Below are 26,230 nucleotides of genomic sequence, written 5' to 3' on the forward strand. Positions count from 1 at the left end.
ATCGCATCCAGGGAAAGAGAAATCTGCTTTCAGAAAGTGGAAATCCGATGGAATATAAATAAGGATTCGAAATAAATTTCGGTAATTTATAGTCTCAGTACTCTTAGATTTTAATTGATATTTTATCTCTGAGCACACAATGAATTTAATCACACTATTGGTAACACCTGGTCCAAAAACTGAGTTAAGACAGTTAGAGTTGATACATGTTAAGGTATTATATTATTTACATATTATTTCGAATGATATATAAGAAAACATTGTTAGAGTCATGTTAGACCACAAAAATTATCACATGAGCTGAATGTAAATTCCTTTAGGTATCTCTCAATATACTGCTAACTCTTTCTTCCACTGCCACTTTTCTTGACTTCCATACAAATTCGCAAACTGCAATAATGCAGGCAACACCCATGCCTCCCATGAGAACGACAAAGACTCCTCCAACATTTGCAAGCCCCAATTCATTCGCTGTGCTGCTTGTTTTCAGGACTTCATCCTGAAAAAACGTTTCAGTTGATAGCTGGTAAAAGCTACGTAGAAGCAAAAATATAATACAAAAGGTGTAAAAAAAAGAGTACAATAATAATAATCGAGGCAATAATTGAATTGACCGCCATTTTGGCTGAGTAAGGGTTAAAGTAGGGCCACCAGAAACTATTATGTGTATGTTTACTTCTAAAATGCTCTAACTTTATACAGTAATATTTTACTTCGAAATATAATGATTTTCAATGCAGTTTTTAGAATTCTTGATCGTTATTTTTTTTCTACTTCAACTACCTATTGAGATACCTAATTTGTCCAAACTTTCTGCTTTCTTACCCATGATTACCAAACCCTTAGTCAATAGTAACTACGTTTTTTGTGACGAAGCATTTCATTTCATAAAAAAAATATCTTCGAATGAATGTTCGAAAAATGAAGAATTCGAAGCATTTTAACATTTCACGCATTAATTACCGAGCCTTACCAGAAAAACTTGACAATTGATCAACATGGGTCAAGTTTCTCTAATACAATTCATAGATATATCAATCTAACAGATAAATCATAGATCTTTTCACTTACCGTATCAACATTTATCAACATTTACAAATGAAATACCAATTTTTGAGAATTCAATTCAATTTTTTGGTTGATGTTGACTCTCATCAGTTAGAGTCGGCATCAACTTAAAGATAAATTAAAATTCTCTAAAATTGTTATTTCAATCATAAATGTTGATTTGCATATCCAATTCGCTGAAGAGTAAGAGGAAAGATTTATGACTATCTATTGAGATTGCTACCTCTATAAATCTTAATATATCAGATAAAATTTCCTTTCAGTTATTACCTATATAGATTCTCCTTCAATATCATGATCAAATGCAAATATCTATATTTTCAATCGATGGAGATTTTTTTTGTCAAAATAATTTTTACTCCTAAACCAGCGAACGAATTTCTATTTCAGGCAACTCTCAATAGAATTTTCGATAGCTCGATTACTTCAGAAGATATAAGGCTCTCTTTTTTTCACAGATAATACTCTTGAACCTTCATGTATCAATAATATGGAAAATAATTATTCCTGTCACTTACCCTGCTACATTTTCCCCCTCCTCGTTTTTCTTTCCACCATCTCGTCTTCAGAATATGCAACTTTCCTTCTTCTTGTAATTTCAATATTGCACCACTTATCGCCATTCGAAACGGTGAATCTACAAATAATCATTAAAGGCTCAATTTCACGTGATAGTACGACATCACTCTCGCATTATAACGATAGTAATGAGTAATCGAGTAGTTTACATGGTGACAGTTGCTGCAATAGTTACTATCACTTTCACACTATCGTGATAATACTAACATCGTGAGAATGAGCCTCAAGTCTCAAAGAGAATAAAAATTATAAAGGTCAAATGAGTTTACTTGATGAAGGCAATCTAATATAAATATCAAATTTATGACATCAATCAAAAGATGAAATTAATGAAGGCAATCTAATATAAATATCAAATTTATGACATCAATCGAAAGATGAAATTAAGTTCTCCGAAATTGTTTTTTCAATTGTAAATGTTGATCTGCATATTCATTTCACAAAATAGTAAGATTGAAGATCATTCTATGACTACCAGTAAAGTTTGCTATCTCTCTAAATCTTACAGGGGAACTTTCCTTTCAGTTAGCTCACGGTGTTCTCAGATGCAAGTTAGTGAGATGAATTTACAAGTATTGAGTTTGTTAATTTAGTAAGTTTTTTGAACTATAAGATACAGATGAGGAAAATGTAGATGTATTGAAATTATCAATTAAAACTATGAAATTTCGGACGTTCGTCTGTCTTTATGTTAATTTAGTTACTCAATTCATTAGCTTTATCAATTTATACAATTTTGGATAATTAATTTTTCTTTTGATTGGTTTATATATTTCGACAGTTGGAATTGTTTGTCTAAACGAAAATGTATATATCAAACGAATATATCAGAATAGTGAAGGTTTTGATACTTATAAGGATGTTATAGTTTCGATATTTATTTTAGAAAATAGGAAAATTCAATGCTTTTCCAAGAAGAAATAAGAATGATCAGTGTGGTATATTGAACGATTCCTGTAGCCAGTTTCATACAAATAGCTCTCATTATTTCGGAAAGAACTCGCAACAATAGACGGATAGGTTTTTTATTCAATTTATTATGAATACTTCGGGGAAATTTAAAGTTGAACAATTTCATGAGTTCACTAATTTTCGAACAAAAGAAACAAATAAACTACTGATCGATATTTCTCATCTTTGTCTTCATATTCATCTTATTCGTGACTGGATATTTTATTGCTTTGATGAAGGCACGTCAGTGGTACTCAGTGAATTTCATCCGTAAAGCTAATCGAAATAAAAATGCCCCAATCGTACTGATATATAAAAGTAGCTTCTTTATGCAAAATTCTATTTTTTCGGAATTTTGGATAAGGTTAAAAAAGAAATTGGTTACCTTGAGGGGTAGCAATTCCATAACCCTTCGAGTCCAACATTCCACCAATTTGTGTCAGTTCGCAGTTTCTTTCGATGACATATTCGATAGATGTCGACTCCATCAAAAAAGCGTAACTTCCTTTACCTTTTATCACTCTGTCTACACCTTCCATATTACTGGTTGTGAATACGGTGGGCTTTTGAGATTCCATGAAAGACCACATCCTTTGGTAGGTAGATATATTCGATTCCTATTAGAGAATATATAAATTAAAGAATGCTCTAATTCCTTAATGTAAATGGAAAGCATTATTGTTATGCTCAAATGTTCAAAAGCATTCAAGGCGAATTAAAAATGGGTTCTCATAGAATCTTCAATAATTTATTCCCTCTGAAACTTCAAAAAAATATGTCACATGCACAACGCCAAATGCAGTTTACTCAAAATTAGAAAATCTTTGAAATTCACCTGTCGAGTGAAATGAGAATATCTAAGTTTTCTTTTATTTTTTTCGTTCTATAAATCTGACTACTTAAAAACTTATGGTTTGTGTGAGGAGATCCAGCTGTGTTCAGTGCAGACTTTGTTACTATTATGGTCTAAGTGGTTCATTTAATTATCCCAAAGCAGGAAAATATTTGAATAGTGTTTCATTTTCGATATCTAGGGCGTGGTAAAGATGGCACTTGCCACGGGCACAAGGTCCGCAGGGGCGCTCAAAAATATCAAAAAGTACCAAGCGAAATAATTTGGATTTTTTTCATGTATACGCAACGAGGGATGCCGAAAATCCGGAAGCATTCAATTCCTTAGAACTTGAGTACTAGGCTTAAAATAATCACAAGATTTGCAAAACGGAAATATATTACTTTTATTATGAACAAAAAATACTACATCTAAGAAAATATAAAAGATGAAAAAAATTTCGAAAAGGGTGGGCGCTGTCTAATATATTGTTACAGGCGCAATGATAACTAGATACGGCTCTGCTTGTGGTAACAATCATTATCTTTTATGTTTTGAAAATGTCGAGAAACATTATTTCCAACCCACTCCCACAAACCTACATTTTTAGTGTTTCAATGTTCGAATATCAAAAAAATGTTGAGGGTTGCAAAAGTGTACTAGAAGATAGCATGCTTAATATTAGTATTTTATTTTTATGAAGACAATTTAAAGTCCAACTTTGCGTTCGGTCGTCACATGCCTCCTGCAGGGCCTTCAAAACTGGACCAAGTCTGTTGACTGTGGGATGCCAGTGGATGTAATCTATTTGGACTTCTCCCGAGCCTTCGACCGTGTTCCTTTTAATCGCCTTCTCTACAAACTCGAGCATTTTGGCATTAGAGGCTGTTTTTGGCTTGGCTCCGTTCGTTCATCACTGGGAGGTATTTTCAGGTTAGAGTGGGTGATTCTTTTTCAGATGTCAGGGCAGTTATTATTGAAGTCCCTCAGGGCTTGTTTCAGGTCCGCTTTTTTTCTGATTTACGTTTCAGATCTCCCACACTTACTTTCGGCATTCTGTTCTCAATACGCAGACGATATCAAATTATTTTATGATTATTTTCGATTGTCACTTGCAGGCTGCTTTATATAACATACATCCGACCAATTCTCGACCACGCCGCGCCGGCCCCACGTGGTCTCCTCACCTGATTTGTGATCAACAACGTTTGGAGAGAATACAGCGCTCTGCAACCAGGATTCTTTTTGGGTGAGTTCGACCATCTCACGGGGTGAGACTACAAATGTTCCGGTAGAGAGTAGTCTTCATGACCGTCGTGTCCGGGGTGATTTGATTGTGACATATCGCATCTTAAACAATATTATTGGTGGTGATCTCGCTGACATGTTTGAGTATGAGTTGTATAATATATCCAAAGTCACTTGAACTAGTCCATAAAAACGCTTGGCCATTGTTATTGTTAGGCAATAAATTCACTGGACCCGAAGGAATTTTTAGAAACTTGTATAATCGAAATGTTCTGACTTCCTCCAAGTGACTTTGGATATACTATACCACGAGGTGTTTCGTACACGTGCGAGAGAGTTTTTCCTGCCGAATCGGGTATTCGGTAGGTGGAACTCTTTACCGGAGAGTGTCGTGGGTGCTGAGAGTGTGAATTCGTTCAAAAACAGACTATACTCATTTTTGCTTAGAATTTTTTTTTGTTATTTATAATTATCTCCTAAGGTGTCTTTTTTTGTATGAGATTTATGGGCCTTATGGCCTCATCTCATAATATAAAATGATAAAAGAATAACTTATACAATTCCCAACTTACTCTGAAGAAAGCAGCTGTTGAGCCTCCTCTCAAAGCTCCATACTTTATTTTCGTTTGTTTCGCTAAATCTTCTGCGCCTTCGATTGGAGAATCCATTCGTTCAACAGTCAAGAACGCTGCCAAATTGGCAGTATAAGATGATATCATAATGAGAGTGAAGAACCACCACATTCCTGCTACCATTCTGGTCGAAACTGCCCTGAAAATATCAATTATCCAATTACACACCTATATTCAGTTGTGGAACAATAACATGTCACGTCCGCGAAGCAGGCGTCATAGTGTCAAGCCTCGTAAACATGAAAAGCCATTCCAACTGTCATGAATGAATATTTATTTGTTAAAGAGTTATAACAGGGCAATTGAAAAGTCCCCGGTCTACCATAGTAAAACACAAAATTCGATTTTATTATTCAACATAGTTCACCTTCGGGGACGATACAGCGATTAAAGCGATCTTCCAACTTTTCGATACTATTTTTGTAGTACGACTTGTCTTTTGCTTCAAAATAGCACTCAGTATCGGCAATTACTTCTTCATTGGCGCTAAATTTCTTTCCAGCGAGCATTCTTTCAAGGTATGAGAAAAAGAAAATGTAGCTGGGGCCAAATCTGGCGAATACGGTGGATGCAGAAGCAATTCGAACCAATTCACGCAATTTTGCCATTGTTTTCATTGATTTGTGACACGGCGCATTGTCGGGCCGTTTTTTAACGATTTCATCCTCTAAACAGTCTAAACGATCGAATAACGCTATATAATAATCGCTGTTGATGGTCTGGCCCTTTTGTAGGATCAATGGATATTATACCTTGCGCATCCCAGAATACTGATGCCATAACCTTGCCAGCTGACTGTTGTGTTTTTCCTCGCTTTGGATTCGTTTCCCGTGTGCCGTCCACTCAGCTGACTGTCGATTGGACTCCGGAGTGAAATGATGGAGCGATGTTTCATCCATTTTCACATATCGACACAAAAATTCGAGTTCATTGCACTTAAACAGCTTCAAACACTGTTCAGAATCATTAACACGTTGTTGCTTTTGATCGATTGTGAGCTCGTGCGGCACCCATTCTGCACACAGCTTTCCCATGTACAAATATTCGTGAATTATATACACGTTCAGATAATATTCGTGAATTATATACACGTTCAGATAATATCTTCACAATGTCTGTTATCTGGATAAACTTCACATTACGTGCTTTGGTGCTCATTTCTCTACGTTTAAACTCAGCATACCAATCAATGATGGTTGATTTTCCTGGTAAGGACCCTGGAAACTTTCCATCAAGCCAAAATTTTGCTTCAACTATATTTGTTCGCTTCGAAAAGCAATATTTTATCAGCACACGATATTCTTTTTCTTTCATCTATTTTCAAATAACAAAAGAAGCTACACTCACAACGTAATATCTCGCAAACTAATGGTCGGACTGCTGTCAAATTTTGACACGTATCGTTTGAAGGTTGGTACTAACTAAAAACCATATGGATTTAATACTCGCACCGCCATCTGTGCATCAGACCTGGAATTTTTCAATTGGTCTAATATGAATTAAGTCTATTAGAGTTAATATATGCAGTATCATCAATGATGTCATTGTGTACCCCACAGTAATGAAGTTTACTATCATTCAACACTTCAAATCAAATCGAATTTATTCACAACAAGTTACATAAACAAGGTAACAATTAATAGTAAGAGAAAAGAAAAGAAAAAAAAATACCAATGAAAACAAGAACAACCGAATTGATAATAAAACAAATTATTTCGAGTAATTTGGTTCAAAATTTGTTACCAACTTTATTTTCTCACATTACAGATATGAGTAAACGTTGTCAAAAAATTTTTTTTCGATGATTACCTACCCCCTAAAAAAAATCTACGCTCTTGAATAATTTGTAGCTCTTTGTGTGTGCTTAATTCGGTTGTACGGAAATTGAAAGTTCTTCTCTATTTCGAGTAGAGTAATGATGGAATTCACCTCTTTGTGTATATTTTTCAAGTTTTCATGTACATACAGTAAGCTACTCACTTCGGTAAGAAATCACAGCCTTGTTGCATCAAGGAACCAATGGCAAACCACATACAGTTGAATAGGGTGAACTGATTCTCTAGTTGGTCGGGATTTGGATTACATGGGTGTGGATTTTGCCATTCATATGGGGTAAATCTGTTGAAATGAATAATGACATAAGGTGAATGCAGTAAGGTCAAGTCCGCAGTTGTAAACACTAGAATTGAGATATCAAGAGTCCAACAGAAAAGCTGACATAATATCGAATGATTCATGATAATTCCATTTTTTATTTCCCAGAGACTCACCTAGCAAGAACGAATAATAATACAGATACTCCAAGATATGCTGTTGCCATATAAATCCATACATCTAGAGACAATGGTGATAGGAACGAAAACAGATTTGGGGGTTGCTTGATCGGCTTTCTATATAAAATGCTCACACCAAGACTCATAAATGGCATAGTGAAATCAACAGCCTGCTCTCTTTCGTATGTGATCGTTAAATCAGCGACGGCTAAATCTGCTCTTTGATCGAGAAGTTCCCGTATCGTTCCATCCCATTCTTTTGTTTCCCGATTGTAGGATCCGTAACGGCCATCTGGAGCTAGTCGGATGGTGTAGTTGAATCCAAGTAATCTGGAAATCTCGTGGATCAAATCAACCGCATAACCTTCGTATTGGGCGTTGCCAGATAACATTTCGCTGGCTTCTTTTCTCATTACGTAGGGAGCACTCTGAAAAATCATTCGTACAAATATTGTCTCCCTAGTCACTTGACTAATACTGAAATACACTACAAGGATTTCGAAAACCATTAGAAAAAAAGGGTGACTTGAATTACAAAAAAGATGCCTTATTCGAGGATGAGTGTAATGGTACTGTTGGTGTGAATATATACAAAATATTTCCAATGGTTCCCGGGATATATTGAAAAAACTAAAAATCGAGATTTTTTTTTCTGTATAACTCATTTGTTTCTGGAGATAACTTCACGAAATTTGGTTTGTAACCATTATCCAATATAGAGATTCCATTGTCTTCAGTTTTTTTGTTTTCCATTGTTTCAGAGAAGCGATAGTCAATTTTTTCTTCTTATGGACGCCATATTGGTTCTCCTTATGGGGCGATAAAAAAATACGAATTCAACAATGTATCACACTTTTCAAAAATATCCAGTCTAGCTACGCAAATTTTTAGTAGGCTGTTACCTGAATTGTCAAATAACTTGTTAGTTGTTAGTTTGCTCATTTGTTAGGTGAAATCATCACTTAAATGCCAATATTACCATCAATAAAATTATGATATCCTTTTTTTAAAATTGAAAAATAAAGGAGACAATACACAGCCCTGACGATGTATTTCTATTCTATCAGTCATTTCATTTTCTACATTAAACCTGGCCGTCTGGTTTCAATAGGGAGTTGTAATAATTCGTATATCCTTTTTGTATAAGTTCTTAGCAAGTACCTAATAGTTTTCTGGGCTGGTGATATCTAATTTTGTCGAACGATTTTTCAAAATCAATGAAACAGGCCATATCCTAATTCATATTATTGTACCATTACGTTTAGACCCAAATAGAGCTTCTCTGGAATTCAAACCTTTTCGATAACCCATCATTTAGTATCATTTAATTCTGCTTCTGATTTTCTATATATACGGTTGTGTATTTTTCTAAGGAAGATCATCAATGTATGCCTCATAAAAAAATTTAAAAAAAGCTAAGGTTTGATATGAGGGCGAAGAGCATTAATTAATTAATTGATTTTTATTGAATCCTTATTATTGAGATTTGGAAAGGCTTTTAGGTAACAATCTAGTTCTGCAATGTTTCCATCAATATTTTATACCACATAGGAAGTGGTGAAAAGATCTTAATGATAAATTTTTCAACGGCAAGAAGTATTTTTGTGATGTTACTGAATGTAAAAATGGTGAATTGTATATGTACATGTACGATCATTTTAGATCTCAAACCAATCAAAATAAAGAATCAACCTGACAACATAATGAGTTGTTTTGTAATTACAACTTGCTATTTTGAAAAATATTTCATTTTTCATTTTATGGTACCTATAGATCTTCTTTGTGCTTACTTACCAGTATAGTTGTGACTATGAATGTTTTGTTTTGAATAAGCTCAACAATTTGAGTGTATTGTTCTCCATAGGTTCTCGTGAAATTGACACCCTCAGAAGAATTCCATGTTCCAATTTTTCGTAGTCCATCACGTGTGAGGTCTACTATATCGAGAGCGAAGTCACTGCGAAATCCTTCGTGATCGAATTTTATTACTCCCGTTAAACCTCTCATTTCTACCTGCAAAACATATTTGGTTACTTGCATATCTATGGAAATTCAAGTTTCAAGTGAGTTGGCGACGACGATATCCATTCATTTTCTATACAGAACCTATACATTTCAAATGTGACCTAACTTACCCTATATTTATCTATATAAGGAATAAGTTCACTTGAAAATGATATCTAGTTATTCAAAAATGTGAAATATCTGGAAAATCTATACTGTGAATCGAAACAATTGTCATATTAAATAATTCAAAGTGGAATTACAATAACTGTCATTTGATTCCTCATAAAATCTTTGTTGAATATCAAATATGTGATGGATATCACAAATACATGAAGCTCCGTGCATATTTGAAAGAAAAGAATGAAGGTAACATACTTTTCCTACAACTGCTATGAAAAGTAACGTATTCTTCATAGATTACTCAATTTCAAAACTATGTATTGCTCATACTGTGGGAAATATTATTTCTCACGGCACTTTGCCCACACCTTGTTTGGTAGACCTATGAAATTGGGCTTTTGAGTCGTTTCTATGGAAACGCAATCAAATTGAAATTCATCATTTGAGCTGTGAACTCAATATTCCAATTATCTGCAGAAAAAGTATTAATTTAGAAACCCAATTATAAAATAATTCTCCCTTAATAGATTCATATAATCCTCATGATCAACACTGTCAAAACAAAACATCCAGGTGAAAATCCATCAATCCAGCATTCAAAATAGTGCTCCTTCTACTTTTACCCTTGAATATACTTGAAAAACTTTCGTTTTCTTTCTAGAGTTCACTGTTGAATAAGACTGCCATTTTCAAATAACCAAGTTTCCTCCAGATAAATGAATTTCACATCTTGTTGCAAATATTCTCTGTATTTACACACTACAACAACTGTGGAAAGTAGCGTATTCTTCATAGCTCACTCAATTTCAAAACTATGTATTGCTCATACTGTGGAAAATATTATTTCTCGCGGCACTTTGCCCACACCTCGCTTGGTAGACCAATGAAATTGGGCTTTTGGGTCGTTTCTATGGAAACGCAATAAATTAGCACATACTGTCAACGAAGGCCATTTTGATTTGAATCAAGTCCATCACTTGAATTATTGAAATTTGTGCAGTTGAAGGAAAAGTATATAGTGTGCGACATGTGGAGAAAGTCCTTTTCTCGCTCGTGTGTTTGCGGCACTCGCCTTTCAGGTTCGTGCCACAAATTTCCAAACTCGCGAGAAAAGTTGGACTTGGAGTTATTTATTGGACTTTCCCCACTTGTTGCACAATATACTACTCCACTCCGGCTTTCTGACATGGTCTTGATATTATATTGTACACAGTAGGTATATCACGAATAGGTATAACATATTGCAGAAATTTTCTACCGAATCAAATCAAATTTTTTGAATACTCACCACCTTCATGTAATTTATCAAACTGTATCCGTGAGGCCACGTATCAACAGCATCACAACTCATTGGTTTGATATCTATTCTCTGACTCGAATCTAAATCGTGGAGAGCTTTGGCGAACAAGTGTACTGCATCATACATCAGAGCTGTTTCTGACTTGAAATAAAAAGAAGTCAAAATTGATTGGAATATGAAATAGTTGTATCAATATCATATTATTAATGAAATCAACGAAATGGTGCAATTGATAATGCTGAAAATATCGTTAACAAGTGAACAATAGAAGTGAAAATATTCGTCACTTGTTTTAAATGTATTAAAATATTATGGGCATGTAACGAATATATTACATCTTACCCTCATAGCGCTCGTTATTTCACCAGATGATGTTTTCATATCGTTCAAGTTCCATTCCTTCAGCACGTTTTCTACATCAGGATTCTGAGGATCCACTAAGCGAAAGGCCGTTATGTTGGTACCACCATGTTTGAAGTCATCGAGGTCAACAGCATGCAAATCCTACAGTATGAAATAAATGATTTTAAGATTATATTTATTATTGGATCGTTGGATTTACTTTAAATTGAAAGTGTAAATACATCCTTTTCTTCATTAACATAAATGCTGGTTATTCAAAGAAGCATATTTTTTCTTGATTTAAAAAATGATCGAATCTTGTTAAGAATATCCAAACTAGATAAGCTTTTCCTATTATATTATTTTACGCATAAATGAAATTGGATTATAGAATAGCTATGATCATCATTAAATTTCTATCACAATGAATTTCTATCAAGTGAATACCGAATCAATCCAATATTTTAATTATAGAAATATTGTGTACACGAATTTTCTGCAATCTGCCGAGAAGTAGGAGTATTACTTGTAATTGATTTCGTTCACACTCCTTGATTTTTTTTTATAAACAGTTATGTCCAAAATGAAGAGTTTTTCAATAGGAATGGTAAAATTCAAAATAGTAATAATGGCAAAACTGTGTATTATTTTTTGAAATTTCTTATCTCATTTGTAGATCAATATTCATCAATAGATTATGGTATTCAATCATGAAAATATGAAAGCTTCAACAACATTTAGAAATTGTTGAATTGTTTTATCAAAATATCTGCTCATTTTTTAATACTGAAAGAAATTCAAGAAGAACGAAATGGAAGGTTCAGTACTCGGTTCTCTTGTATCGTGTGAAGATACTTCACTCTCAAAGAATACCGCACACTTCATTAGGGAAAGTGGCTTCTCATCAAATTGACTGAATTTTTGATATGTTATAACATATAAAAAATTTGACTATAGTCCGAGTCATTCCAAACAAAAAGTTCAATTGTTCAATAGACAAAAGTTTTTTTATAGGTTAGGTTAGGTTCTAACGCTGGGGAACCCCTGAATACTCATTTGTTCCTTTCTTTGTTGATAATCATCACTATTCTGATTAATCAAGATGTGAACAGGCATTAATATAAGTAACTATCAAAAGCATGTTCCTTGGTGCTGTTACACTTGTTGTTACAATTGTTCCCGTTTTCTTAAATCTTTTTTTTGGCATGTGTTATTTTACATTGATTGAAAATTAATTTTAATTTCGATATTTTTGGTTGAGTAGATCAGGGAGCTACTCTTGGAGTTGCTCATCTAGACTCCGCCATTTTTTAATCTTGCATGAAAATTTTTTGTTATAATTCTTGATTCAAAATAAAGATATTATTATTATTATTATTTGGTCAATTTTACAGTGTGTCCCAGCTACTTACAATTTTTTCAAGTTCAATTATTCGAAAATAGTTACAATTCGCCCTAGTGATCTACAATAAAAAAATGTTTATAATCCTATATATTCTACACCTTATTCTGCATCACATTCGAAACAATATACGCAGTAATCAAGATGAGAACAAGAGAGAACATTTATTGATATGAGATAGGTACTATTAAAATCATTATTTTTTTGTTATTTGATTTGGTTAATTATACAGTGGCCCAGCTACTTTCAATTCATTAGATTCAATTATCCGAAGATTGTTACAAATCGCTTTAGCGATCTACAATCAAAAAATGTTTATGAATCATATTCTTCACCTTATCTATGGACCATTTCGAATATCACTTTCACCTTCTTTTGATAGTATAATTTTTCGAACGCGATGTAGAATAAGGATCTAACAACAACAAAAATTAAGGATTTTAAAAGTATCTCATATCAATGATTTTTCACATCTTGATTACTCCGTATATTGTTTCAGATATCATGTAGAATAAGGTGAAGAATAGATACGATTCATGAATATTTTTTCCATTGTAGTTCACTAAGGCGATTTGTAAATTTTTTTGAAAAATTGAACTTGAAAATTGTAAGTAGCTAGTAGCTGGGACACACTGAATAATTGATCAAACCTAACAACTCTAAAGAACATGCTTTAATAAATTCTTATATTAATGCCTGTTCTCATCTTGATTAATCAGAATAGTGATGATTAAGGAGAACAAATTAGTTTTCAGGGGCCTCTAACGTCAGAACTAGCCTATTGAAAAACTTTTGCCTATTGAACTTTCAGTTTGGAATGACTCATCTGGTATCTAGTATGTCAAATTCCAGGAAAGGGGGTCAGCAAAATTTTAGGAGGGGCCCGAGCTATTTGAGGGGGTGAAGTTCCCCCGTTTCCCTACCTGGGTCCGCGCTTGGAACTATATATGAAAAATAAAATCAAGTGAATGCCTCAATCCAATACCATGCAAATTCTGAAAATTTTTGAGTTTCAAAGATTGACATTATTTTGAAAACCAATTGTTGATGTTGTTTTCATGTTAAACAATCTACAGTCTTGCAATCATGCTGGAAAACGTCAATTGACGTCTTTTCACTGCCATGATGAACATTCTATATATACTTCTCATATTCCAATCATTGATATTTTACTCACCAAAGATGTTATCAAATAGCTGTGATAGTCACTCATCATCCCAATTTGCTGGGCTTGCTTCAGAACATTATATATTCTTTCCGATGAACAATCGAGAACAATGTGTGATTCTGCAGAATTCTTAATCTGTTTCAAAAGAGGCCTGGAACCAAAAGAATGTTTTAAGAGATCGTGTGCCTATTCAGTTTAAACTAACGATCATATAATTCAATAATATAACAGCGGATTAAAATCAATACCAACCGATAGCAAAAAAAAAACCGAAGAGTACATAAAAAGTAGTCGTCAATAGCAATTCAAGAATACGTAGAATTCCAATAAAAATTAGAAAATGATGATTGACAAGATAACGTACCAGAAATATACTTACTTCCATAAAAAAAAGTATTATTTGGCATATTTTTAATTCAATATGGGGATTTCTCAAGCATATATTTCCACCTGAATTTCTAATATGTAAAAACCTACCTGTAATCAGATCCACCATTGAGCTGCCTCACTGTGATTGGAAATTCATAAGGACCGTGAGCTTTGAGTAGTTCCTGAAGTCTTACTAATCCTTCATTATTTTCGTAAATAATTGTGAATGATTTCCAACCCCATGCTTTGACAAGATCAACATAAGCCTAAAAATTTGAAAAAATGTTAGATTTCAATTTCATCAGACTGTGTAAGGGATAAAAGTAACAGCACCTAGAATAGAGAATTCCTATATCATTCTTCGAACATTTTCATTCATACAGGGTGTTTCATCATAAAGTGGATAAACATATATAGTCGTGTAGATGACACCGGGAGAATCATTTTTGTCTCATGAAATTTACGTACCTCGTTTCAGAAGCATAAGCGAAATAAGTACAGGGTGTTCAACGTCATTTCTGAGCAATACACTATTGAGTGTGGTCAGTTATGTATAACCTTTGAAGTTACGATATCTTATCGCATCAGAGTATTTTTGAGTGCTCAATTCAGAAAAAAAAAACAAAATTGCAGAAAACCTGCATCCTTCATGATTTTTTTCGTTTGCCATTTTGAATTTCATTTTCTCAATTGACTTGATTTCCTTAGAATTTTTGTGAAAAAAATCGAACAGAAATTTTTTTTTTCGGCAACCGTCCGGGAAGTGCTCACTTCCCGGACGCTTTTTCTCTGAGAAAGTAGCATTTCCCGGCCTAGTCCGGAAAGTACGTACTTCCCGGACTAGGCCGGAAAAGAATCATAGAATCCATAGCAACCGAGATAACGTCTGACAGTTCATATGAAATTAATTGTCAAAAATTTGCATGTTTTTTGATCGCAATCGCAATAAAATATGAAAAGCAGCAGCGATAGTGTTATTTTACATGGTTGCCGAAAAAATATTGTACGCAACATGCCCTATTTTCCGGACTTGTTACGTAAATTACTATTTTCGGCAACCGTCCGGGAAGTGAGCACTTCCCGGACGCTTTTTCTCTGAGAAAGTAGCATTTCCCGGCCTAGTCCGGAAAGTACGTAGATACTTCCCGGACCAGGCCGAAAAAGAATCACGTCGTTCGTGTCATTGTGAATATGAAAATCTTGGTAGGTATATTTTTAATAAATGCTGTTGATCATTACCATAGCAACCGAGATAACAGCTGACAGTTCATATGAAATAAGTTGTCAAGAATTTGCATGTTTATTGATCGCAATCGCAATAAAATATGGAAAGCAGCAGCGATAGTGTTATTCTACACGGTTGTCGAAAAAATATTGTACGAAACACGCCCAAAAATGGTTTTTGTGGACTCACAGACTTCTAGGACGAGCGTGAGCGAATTTTGGAATTTTGTCTATTCGTCCAATAAAAAACTAAAAAAAATTACTATTACATGCCTTCAAAAAAATACCTCACCCGAAATTGATGAAATTTTTCTCGATTCTACTTTTTTATACCTAACAGAATCGAAAAATATGAAACGGTTTCTTCATTGAAGCCTCCAGAAGTACTTTCATCGATATCATTGTAAGTGTTTTTTTGAATCGCTTACCTTCGATAGTGTTGTTGGATGAGGATATAGATTTACCAGACAACTCTCCCGTCGTAATCTATAGTCCCATCGTGTCTCCAAATGTGGTATTTCCATAGTATCACATATTGACTGCACGTGACTTGCTGTATGAGCTGACTGTGGACCAAATATAGCTGCTACACCATTTCTGAGGAGATGACATACTGGAAATTCGAATGATATTCATTGATTAACGATACGGTGATCTTTTCGGGGACCTACCGCAAAAAAAAAATATTATAATTCTGTACCACTTGACGTAAATGTTCCCCTATTTATCAAGATAGTTAGAAAATACTACAAATTTTACACAATGGTTTATTATATCCATATTTACATTATATGTAGTTCATTAGCGACGAGATTCAACCGGTGAAACTGTCAAAATAGTCAATTGAGTAACATACATAAGTTTCCAAAATCATATTCATTTTATTTTCGAACTTATTCATTGGCAACCCACAATGAAGTTTATTGTACAGAGACACCGCACGGAATCCAGGAGCATGTTGGGATTTACTCAGTCTTGTTAATTCCTTTCTAATAAGTGACTTGTTTCGTGTATCATATCCAAGCATGACTCATTGTAACAGATATTTGTTCTTATTTCGATGTATGTAAGTCATTTGTGTTATTTTTCACATGATGGAAATATAAGAATAACTAAGGCTTTGAAGGGATTTCTACAGAAGCCGCGATAGCTCAAACCCTCCAAGTCCTTATTGTTCACCCCTGTAGTCTAAAAACGGGTTTAAGCTGCGCGCCGCCTCACCACAGCAGAACAATATATCTCAATGAAAATCAAGGCAAAATACACAGAGAGCAGCACACCTAGGGAAAAGGACAACATTCTCAGGGCAAGAATTTTTTTGCTGAGCCTGGTTAGGAGATATGTGAAATCCCTGTGGATGCAGCATCCACATGAACACCGAGAAACTTAACTGGGTCAACCATGCCTTATCCATCATCTTGTGATCTCATCATATTATGTGTCTTGCTCTCATTCACAATCAGACCGTTTGCAGTGCTTTCAATGAGCCTCAGCCTTGCGTTACGCGACTGCTCAAACAGTGTCTGTATATTGGATGCCCTCATTGCGACAGTTATATCATCAACAAATAAGGTGGATTCAATTTTTGGCATATGAGCTGGTAAATCGTTAATGTTAATGTGAACCTGGGCCACTCCCATGGTAATGGAGCTCGTGGTTTCCGGCCGAACTTACTAATTTGTAACTCCCACTCGAATAAGATACCTATCGCCGTCTCATAGAATCTTTTTAGTTTTAAGAGTAACTTGTCATGGGTACACAATCAAAGGCCTTTGATGAAATCAGCACTCTAAAGGTACATTACTTTTTCATTTTTGAGAAAACCGGTAGGTACAAATTAAATCAGACGGTAGTTGTCGATGTCCTTGTTGTCGATTAAATTATGATAGTTCTGGCTATCATTACAAAATACGCATCAATCTGTCAAAACCACTACAAAATCTGTTCGGTAGTTCCAGAGATTAAGAACAGAACAACTTCTTCTTCCTCATATAAAAGGACCATATCCCCTTGGTTTCACATGGTCTTTCTATGTCTGAACTTCATTGGATATGAAAATCCAGCTATCTCGCCATCTTTTGAGTGATCTTCCCGGTATTCTTCGCCTGTTTGGTCTTTCTTGAGATACTATTTTGGCGATGAGTAAATCGTCCATGGGTTCCACGTGGTCTCGCCACTATCTACGTATTTCTGACTCAAACTCCACCATTTCCGTGATATCACATATATCCCTCATCTCCGAACTCCTTATCTAATCTCTGATCTAATTCCCATCTCAGTGGTCCTAAGGCTCTATTTAGTTCAAGAAGTTTCACATACGGGTGTCTATACGTCACCGTTGCTCTAACGCCTTCCTTGATAGGCATTTATTCCTCCATATGACATCCCCTAATCGTTTAGAAACCGTAGCCACTTTAGACGTCTGTGAACATACCTACCTCCTCTGCCATCTCATCATTGCAGTTCAGCTGTATTCCCAAGTACTCAAATTTGCTCACTTGTTCCATGATTTTGTCATTTTCCATCAGCTCACACCGGATTGGATCCGGTGCTTTTGTTTTATCAGTCGTGATCTGCATGTTTAACCTTTTCGCAGCATTGCACAGATAAAAGAGTTGTCTCTGCTAATTATCTGCATACCTTATTATTTGGAATATAAATCGACCCATTTCATAAACCAGCCTAAGGTTCTTCACGCTTAAAATGATTTCGTCCGTGAGTAGTTTACTGAGGCTATCACCCAATGGACACACACTGATTCAACGTTGTATCGTTGAAATTCACGTTACTGTTTGAAATTTCAACGTTGTTATTTTGTTTTCAAAATCTAACATGTTTCAGATGCGTGTAGATGAAATTATATGAACGTATGTTTCGAAAATAGTTTTCCAATATCTATAATACCTTATTCCATATATATTATTACATATACATTTGTAGTGTCTCTTTGCTAGTCCAGCAAAGTCACCCATAACACACTAAAATTTTCGATTCACGTTAGAATACTGAAGCAAATCAAAGCAGATGGGTGACCGCTTAGGAATACCGCGTGTTGCAACCTTCATGTTTATTTCCTTCAGGCAAAGTCCTCCGCTAAGAAATGGAAGGATTATTTGGCAGAGATCAGTGAGTGCCAAACTGACGATTCCCTCAAAAAATTAGCCTAGGTCTAGTACGTCTCGCCAAACACTGTATCTGGAATATTCAGAATTTACCGGAAAAATAACCAGAATAATACATACGTGTCTATTTTTTGTTATGTTGTTATACTTGAAGATATATGAAATTGTTTATATGTTTGGGTGTTCGAACAATATTTTTGTTGATATCATGATAAAACCATAAATTACGTTTTAAAACAATGTTCAATATTGATATACCTTATACTGCGAGCAAATCAATGTAATTTTCCGCAACATTTTTACTGATAATAAACGATTGGTTATCTAACCATTTCACAATTTTATATCAATGTACCTGTGCCCATTAGGCACATTGTCTTATTCCAGAATACAATGGTATTTCTTCGAACAGTCGGATGATCCACACCTCAACTTCTCTCTTTTAGAATGTCTAAGTGACGTGTGCAACACAATCAAATAGCTGCGTGATATCCTCGAAACTCAGAAACAGGAGCGTGTCATACTCGATAGACAATTCTATGACCTGTCTTAATATGATGCAAAAGACTCTTTGGAAAGACATGGGGAGTGAAACCGAAAATGGTACTGTGGTTATACACAGCGGTGGTACGCCCTATTGTCACCTATGCATCTCTAGCATGGTGGAGGTCACCACACGCATCAGTTTGCAGAAAATGCAAAAGCTGGCGTGTATTGGTGTCACAGGAGCTATGCGCACAGCTCCCACGGCAGCGCTGGAGGTCATACTAGACTTGCCTCCCTTACACCTACATGTGAGGAAATGTAGCCTGCTCGAAGCAATAAGGATTTCCCATAATGGAAAGCTCCTTCCTGGGAACTGGGTTGGACATATGAGGATACTGAATCAACTAGATTCAAACCTCCTCGCAAAACCATCAGATATTATGCCAACCACCTACGATTTTTAAACGCCCTTTGAAACGGTTATAAATGACCGTCATAGTGCAATAAGTTTCATAAATCGTCTGGACAAAAAGTCATCCATATGGTTTACAGATTGATCAAAAACAGAGAAGGGCACCGGCATTGGGATATATGGACCTAGACTGAGGACCTCTAAAGCCCTGGGAAGTGAGGCCTCGATTCTACAGACCGAGATAATGGCTGTTTATGTATGCGCCCAGGAGTGTCTCAAAATGAACCTCAAAGGGGCGCATATCTACATCACCACGGACAGCCAAACCACACTGAGATCCCTGGAATCGTGCTGTCAGGGGTCTCTGCTGACTTGGGAGTGCCGTAACACCATAAAGCAACTGGCCAGAGGAAATAAGGTGACTCTACTATGGGTATCAGGGCACTGTGGGGTTGAAGGAAATGAGAGAGCGGATGAGCTTGCAAAAAGTGCATCAAGGTTAAGACCTGCTGGACCTGAGCCTTTCTGTGGGATAGGAAAAGACCAATACAAAGCTGCGGTCCAGCTATGGGAGTTGAACAGTAGGACAATCCACTGGACTAACACTCCTAGACTTGCTCAGGCAAAGAAATTCGTGAAGATTTCACCTACCTACACCAGAAAGCTCCTGAAGCTGTCACGAGCGGAGCTTCGGGTGATGGTGGGACTGCTGACGGGGCACTGTCGGTACAAACATCATTTGTACCGTATGGGTAAGTCAGCAGACGAGATTTGCAGGCTCTGTGGATCGGAAGTAGAAACGGCTGAACACTTGATATGCAAGTGTCCAGAACTGGCTGGCCTAAGAACCATTCACATGGGCAAGCCGGTCCTGGATACCAGAGAGGTAATGGCCAAGGCCCCTAGGGAGGTTGTCAATTTCATTAACGTCGTTGACGACCTCCCTGGGTTTCTATGAATGAGTAGGGTAGTGAACAAAAGATCTGCATGGTCGCAGTTCCCGGAAGGCTTACCGAAGCAAAACGACCCCAGTTCAAATAATAATAATAATAATATGATGCAGAGGAACAATAACTTCAAAACATGCTTTTTTTTCTATTCCATTATAGCTGAAGTAATTTTTTTTCATGAATCCTACCGATCAAAAAGTGCGGTAAATGTGAGAGTTTACATTCTGACGAAAAATTGTGTAGGTATTTCATTAATGAATTATTTTTGTGGCTGCTTATATTATTTAAAAAAATTTGGCTATATCCGTCAAAAAAAAATCTGGACCAATAGTATTATCTCAATAAAGCCTAAACTCTACAACCATTTCAAATTAATATCTTACCAGTAACCTAGATGCATGTCAAGATGGAATGAAGGATAAAATATGATTAAATACCTTTTTTCGATGCATGGAAACTGTCCTGTGGTGGCATATGTTCAATTTGAGCATTGAGTTTAGATCTGGGCAATATGGATCTGTTGTTATTGATTTTTTCAACAGCATATTTGAAAGCCAGTTCTTGTTTGTCATCGGCAGGATGAAATAAGCCACCTGAAAGTTCGAATTTTATATGAGAATGGCACAACCAGCGACTATTCCGATACTTCTCAGATGAATAACGTTGAACAAAAAACATTCAGAATTTAAGTATGCGAAGTAAAAAGTAAAGAAAAAGTTGCAAAGTGAGTTCAGTCTGAGTTTCCATAGTATTTCTTTAATATTTCCAACCTTCAGTAATTAAATCAAATGTTTGGCTACAGAAAGATGTTTATATCACCGAAAAATTAAACGAAAGTATCAAAAAATGTAATCGGATAAATTTATATTCAATTAGAAAAATCGAATTACACATAGAAAAATAGTATATTACAAATCTCTGAATCATGTACGCATACCCATATGACTACATGATTAATTTATAATGAAGTATTAAAAATCTTCCCTCAAACTCTAGTGATAAAGTTAGGACTCGAAATATCTCGAAAGATCCTGAAGAATAATTTTTTTGATAATCATCCAAACCTACTTACCTATTCGTATTACGTCGGGAAGACTAAAACAATTCTTTATTAAAATCAAATGAAGATAGATTAGAGGTATCATTAGCTGCATGTTGCATAATCTGTAACAAAATCCAAGATTTCAAAACCCAGGTTATTGTGGTATCAACAGTTAAGACAATAGTGTACACTCGATGGTCGCCGGCTGAGTTATCTATTAGGCCAATTGAAAAGTCCATGGTCTGATGCACAGATGGCGGTGCTAGTATTAAATCCATATGATTTCCAGTTAGTACCAACCTTCAAACGATCCGTATCAAAATTTGACAGCAGTCCGACCATTTGTTTGTGAGATATTGCGTTGTGACTGTAGCTACTTTTGTTATTTCAAAGAATATGGAAAAAAGAATGTCGTGTGCTGATAAAATATTGCTTTTTGAAGGGAAAAAATACAGTTGAAGCAAAATCTTGTCTTGATGAAGAGTTTTCGGGGTCTGCACCAGGAAAATCAACCATCATTGATTGCGAATATTTGTACATGAGAAAACTGTGTGCGAAATGGGTGCCGCACGAGGTCACAACCGATCAAAAGCAACAACGTGTTAATGATTCTAGCAGCGTTTGAAGCTGTTTTAGTGCAATAAACCTGAAATTTTGCGTCGATATGTGTCAATGGATGAAACATGGCTCCATCATTTCCACTCCGGAGTCCAATCGACAGTCAGCTGAATGGACTGCACACGATGAACCGAATTCAAAGCGAGGAAAAACACAACAGTCAGCTGGCAAGGTTATGGCATCAGTATTCTGAGATGCGCAAAGTATTCATTGATTACCTGCAAATGGGCCAGACCATCAACAGGGATTATTATATATTATTGAATCGTTTAAAGGATGAAATCGGTAAAAAACGGCCCCATTTGAAGAAAAAAAAGTGCATGAATTAGGCTTCGAATTGCTTCTGCACCCACCGTATTTGCCAGATCTGGCCCCCAGCGACTTTTTCTGTTCCCAGACCTTAAAAGAATGCTCGCTGGAAAGAAATTCAGCGCCAATGAAGAATTAATCGCCGAAACAGGCCTATTTTGAAGCGAAAGACAAATCGTACTACAAAAATGGTATCGAAAAGTCGGAAGATCGCTATAATCGCTGTATCGCCCTCGAAGGCAACTATGTTGAATAGTAAAATCGAATTTTGCAAAAAAAAAGTGTTTTACTATGATAGACCGGGGACTTTTCAATTGGCCTGTTAAATAGCCGAGGGGTTGTGGGATTGCTTATCATGATTATCGATTAGACATATATATTACCCGATTAGACATATATTACCTGATTAGACCTATATTACCCGATTTGACATATGTTATCCGATAAGACATATTTTGAAATGTTTTTGTCTTGTGTTGTTCCATGTCAGGGTTGATTGGAAAATAAGTTTAGTTGTGTACAACCACAGGTTAAAAATAAGAGGAAGTGTTAAATTATATTTACATACAGGTAGTTAATTTAATAAATAAGAGAAAATGTTAATTTATAGTTACGCACAGGTAGTTAATTTTACAATTAAAAACCTCTGTAACTCACCATGTTTATTTATGTTGAATAAACATATATTTATTATTATTATTATTTATTATGAATGTTCCTAATAGCATAATACAAGAAGAATAAAACGAATACTCAATCATTTCCATGATAACAAATTCAATCGGGTTGAGATGGCATGCCGAACTGCACTAATAAGCTGCAGTGAATAAATATGTTCGTATGAATTGATGAAATTATTTATATCACTTCATCAATAATTTTTTAGTTTCATTTCATATTCATTTTTGTTTTCGAATTTATAGATTAATATTTTCTTGAAATGTTTGTTATAATAATAATAAAAGATTTTACGTGTCTTAAAAAAAAACTTTTCAAACTGCTTGCAAAATTTCATGAGACTGGACCATAGAAAATCCAAGCAGAATATAAAAAAAAAAATATTTCAGTGACAACAGATCCCAGTGAGTTGTGATACCTACAGCAAGTTATACAGGGTGTTTCCTAAACATGCGGCAAAAATTCAGGGGGTTGTTCCTTGGACTATTCTAAGAATATTTTGTCCTTTGATGATTTTTGAAAAACCTATTTGTTTCGAAGATATAGGGGAAACAAAATTTCAGATAATAACATTTTATTATGAAAAATTACATGAAAATTCAACTCAACCTACAAAAACTGTTGAAAATGACCACCTCTAGCCAGCATACAAGCATCCAATAAAAATAAAAAAAAAAAATAAAATGTTAATTGCTAATACATCACAAAACGAATTCAAATGAAAACCGTGTTTAATCTGTATTCCTTTACCATCTGCACTTATCAATTTTTAGTCAAAAAACTGGCCGTTTTTAGTAATTGGAATGTTGTTTAACAAATTTAAAAATGAATTGTACCTACTTAGTAAACACAGTGCGGTACGCATTTTTATTTAAACTATTATTAATTTCAAAAATATGAAAAATGTTGTTCGCCCTGTATCTTCGAAACAAAGAGGTTTTTCAAAAATCATCCAAGGACAAAACATGCTTAAAATAGTCCAAGGAACAACCCCCTGAATTTTTGCCGCATGTTTAGGAAACACCCTGTATAATATAATAGTAACCCACGTAGGTCAAGTGAGTTATGACCATTACCGCAAGTTGAATACTATACTGTATCTACGACAATAACAATAATACTAAGATACATGTGCAGAGAAAGAAATTTATTGACAAACTTTAATAGTTACCTAGAATAAAGCTATACAAATTTTAATTTCAATTACTCATTTGTTCATTAATGAAATCAACTGTGAAGTTTGAACAACTAGAAACAGTTTTGCCTTCTCAGCTACATGTTTCCCTGATTGACGTTCAAGAAACGCACATGATTTTGAATGATTCTCTATTTTGATTCCATTATTAATTAATGATGAGTGTGTTTCTTAGAATGGAGTAGAAAGTCTATACAGACGATGCTTCTTTTAGTGCTAAGTTGACTGAAATATGCCAAAAGAACATTATGTGTAAACGATGATGATTATTTAATGTTCTTATAGTGCTACACCAATCTTGAAAATATTTTTCAACACTTTTGTTTTTTTTTTGGGATTTTTCCGTCAAGAAATTCTGTATGGTAACATGCTCGTCTTATTTCTGAAGGTGTACATTATTATAATTCATAACCACTATCCGAATAAATCTTTTTCAGCAAAACAGTCACAACAGCAGGGTATAAACTTAATTTGAAAATGTCAATAATTTAGTTGGTAATCTTATGAAGAATTTCCATTCGATTACTTCCTCAGATTGATAGAATGAGGAAAATACTGACCATAAGTCTGGAGCGTTTTAGCGCTTGTTCATTCAGGCGTTTATGGAAACAACAGATTTCAATATACCTAGGTAAACTATTGACTTCAGGTCAATACTCATCTCATTCCTTTGAAACGTGGAATTTCCGCTTAATTCTACATGATGTATATTTTACCACTTTGATTTTAATATAATTTTGGAATCATATCCGAAAAATATCCATGAGCTTTCTAAACTATCGACATTCGTCTATTTGTTGAATTATCATCAAGAGCAAGTACTTCATATGAATCAGGGGGCGTTCTAAATATCCAATTATGATTTAAAAAATGACCGGCACCTCTTTTTATTATCTGCGAGAATGGTAAATTCAATATCAGAATTTATTGAAATGTTGTGTTTGTCAGATCAGAATAATGTATACAATATAACTAAAAAATCGAAATCATGTATTCTCGTCAAAATCCAGAGTTGCATTCAGTTGGCTATCCTCATAAGTTCGAATAAAATGATGAATAGTTGTTGGAGAGATCTATACGCATGTTCGGGGTGTTATATCGAGATCAGTTCAGGAATTATTTTGGACATTTCCATAATTAAAATAATCTTAGTTTGTTGTTGACATACCCAACTACAACGGTCTATCCTGCAGGTTCAAGAGAACACTAATGTTATTGACATAATGATTGTTTTTATAAACCACTACCTACGTTGCACTTCAGGCTGAGATGTCCAGCATCCCTCTGGAGCCCGCGCCTGCGGGTTTGAGGTTGCGCTATTCCCACATATAGGGTGGAACGAGCAGATAATCTGGAAGAGGGGCGAGTATCATTATTGGAATTATAATAATATTATTTCAGATTTATTTTGCATGAAAAAGGGAAAACCCCACTCGAAAACCATTATAAGAAGCGTCGTAAAATATATATTTGTTTAACCTTTCGAAAATGCAATCAAAGATTTAATATGAACTTATTTTTCATGCAATGAACTTCATTGCATGAGTTTCAATAACATTTTAGGTGAGTTATGCCAAAAAGGTTCGAGTTGTAGGCATGACTACCTATGTTCATAATTTTTTTCCGTCATACTTTTTGTTATTGCTGTTTTGATACGAATGCCCTATTTTCATTCTGCAGTAGCCCGTTATTTTGAGAAAAACTCAGGTTTGTCGATTTCTCGACTACAACAACATTATTCTGCCTATTTCTGGAATTGTATTAATGATTCATGTAGGCGAGTTGGGATCTATATTTATGTTGTCTATACAAGAAATACAGATACATGTCTGACAACGAAAATTCATTTCCCAGGTTCAATTCCTCAGTGAGATAAATGATTATCTATGATGTCGATATTGGG

General features: G+C 35.0%; 1 protein-coding gene across 1 annotated transcript; it reads right to left on the minus strand.

Moving 5' to 3' along the window:
* Positions 1-98: 98 nt before the first annotated feature.
* LOC123682059 (glutamate receptor ionotropic, kainate 2) lies at positions 99-25,617 on the minus strand. Its single transcript, XM_045620448.1, has 15 exons — positions 25,496-25,617; positions 21,558-21,649; positions 20,923-21,078; positions 15,944-16,128; positions 14,400-14,557; positions 13,932-14,073; positions 11,353-11,514; positions 10,999-11,151; positions 9,378-9,596; positions 7,581-8,011; positions 7,291-7,428; positions 5,251-5,449; positions 2,984-3,215; positions 1,587-1,705; positions 99-499 (listed from the first exon to the last, which is right to left on the minus strand). The coding sequence occupies exons 2-15, from the start codon at positions 21,637-21,639 to the stop codon at positions 317-319; spliced, it is 2,559 nt and encodes an 852-aa protein (XP_045476404.1). The 5' UTR covers positions 21,640-21,649; positions 25,496-25,617; the 3' UTR covers positions 99-316.
* Between the last annotated feature and the right edge of the window lie 613 nt (positions 25,618-26,230).

Source organism: Harmonia axyridis, chromosome 6, assembly GCF_914767665.1.
Source record: "Harmonia axyridis chromosome 6, icHarAxyr1.1, whole genome shotgun sequence".
Taxonomy (NCBI): Eukaryota; Metazoa; Arthropoda; class Insecta; order Coleoptera; family Coccinellidae; genus Harmonia; species Harmonia axyridis.

Excerpts from the sequence above, each read along its gene's own strand:
- LOC123682059 (XM_045620448.1), bottom strand. The coding sequence starts at position 21,639 with ATGCAGCTAATGATACCTCTAATCTATCTTCATTTGATTTTAATAAAG. Across the intron at positions 21,079-21,557 it reads TCCCGACGTAATACGAATAG|GTGGCTTATTTCATCCTGCC; the intron begins GTAAGTAGGTTT and ends TCGAACTTTCAG. Across the intron at positions 5,450-7,290 it reads GGCTGTGATTTCTTACCGAA|GGCAGTTTCGACCAGAATGG; the intron begins GTGAGTAGCTTA and ends TGATATTTTCAG.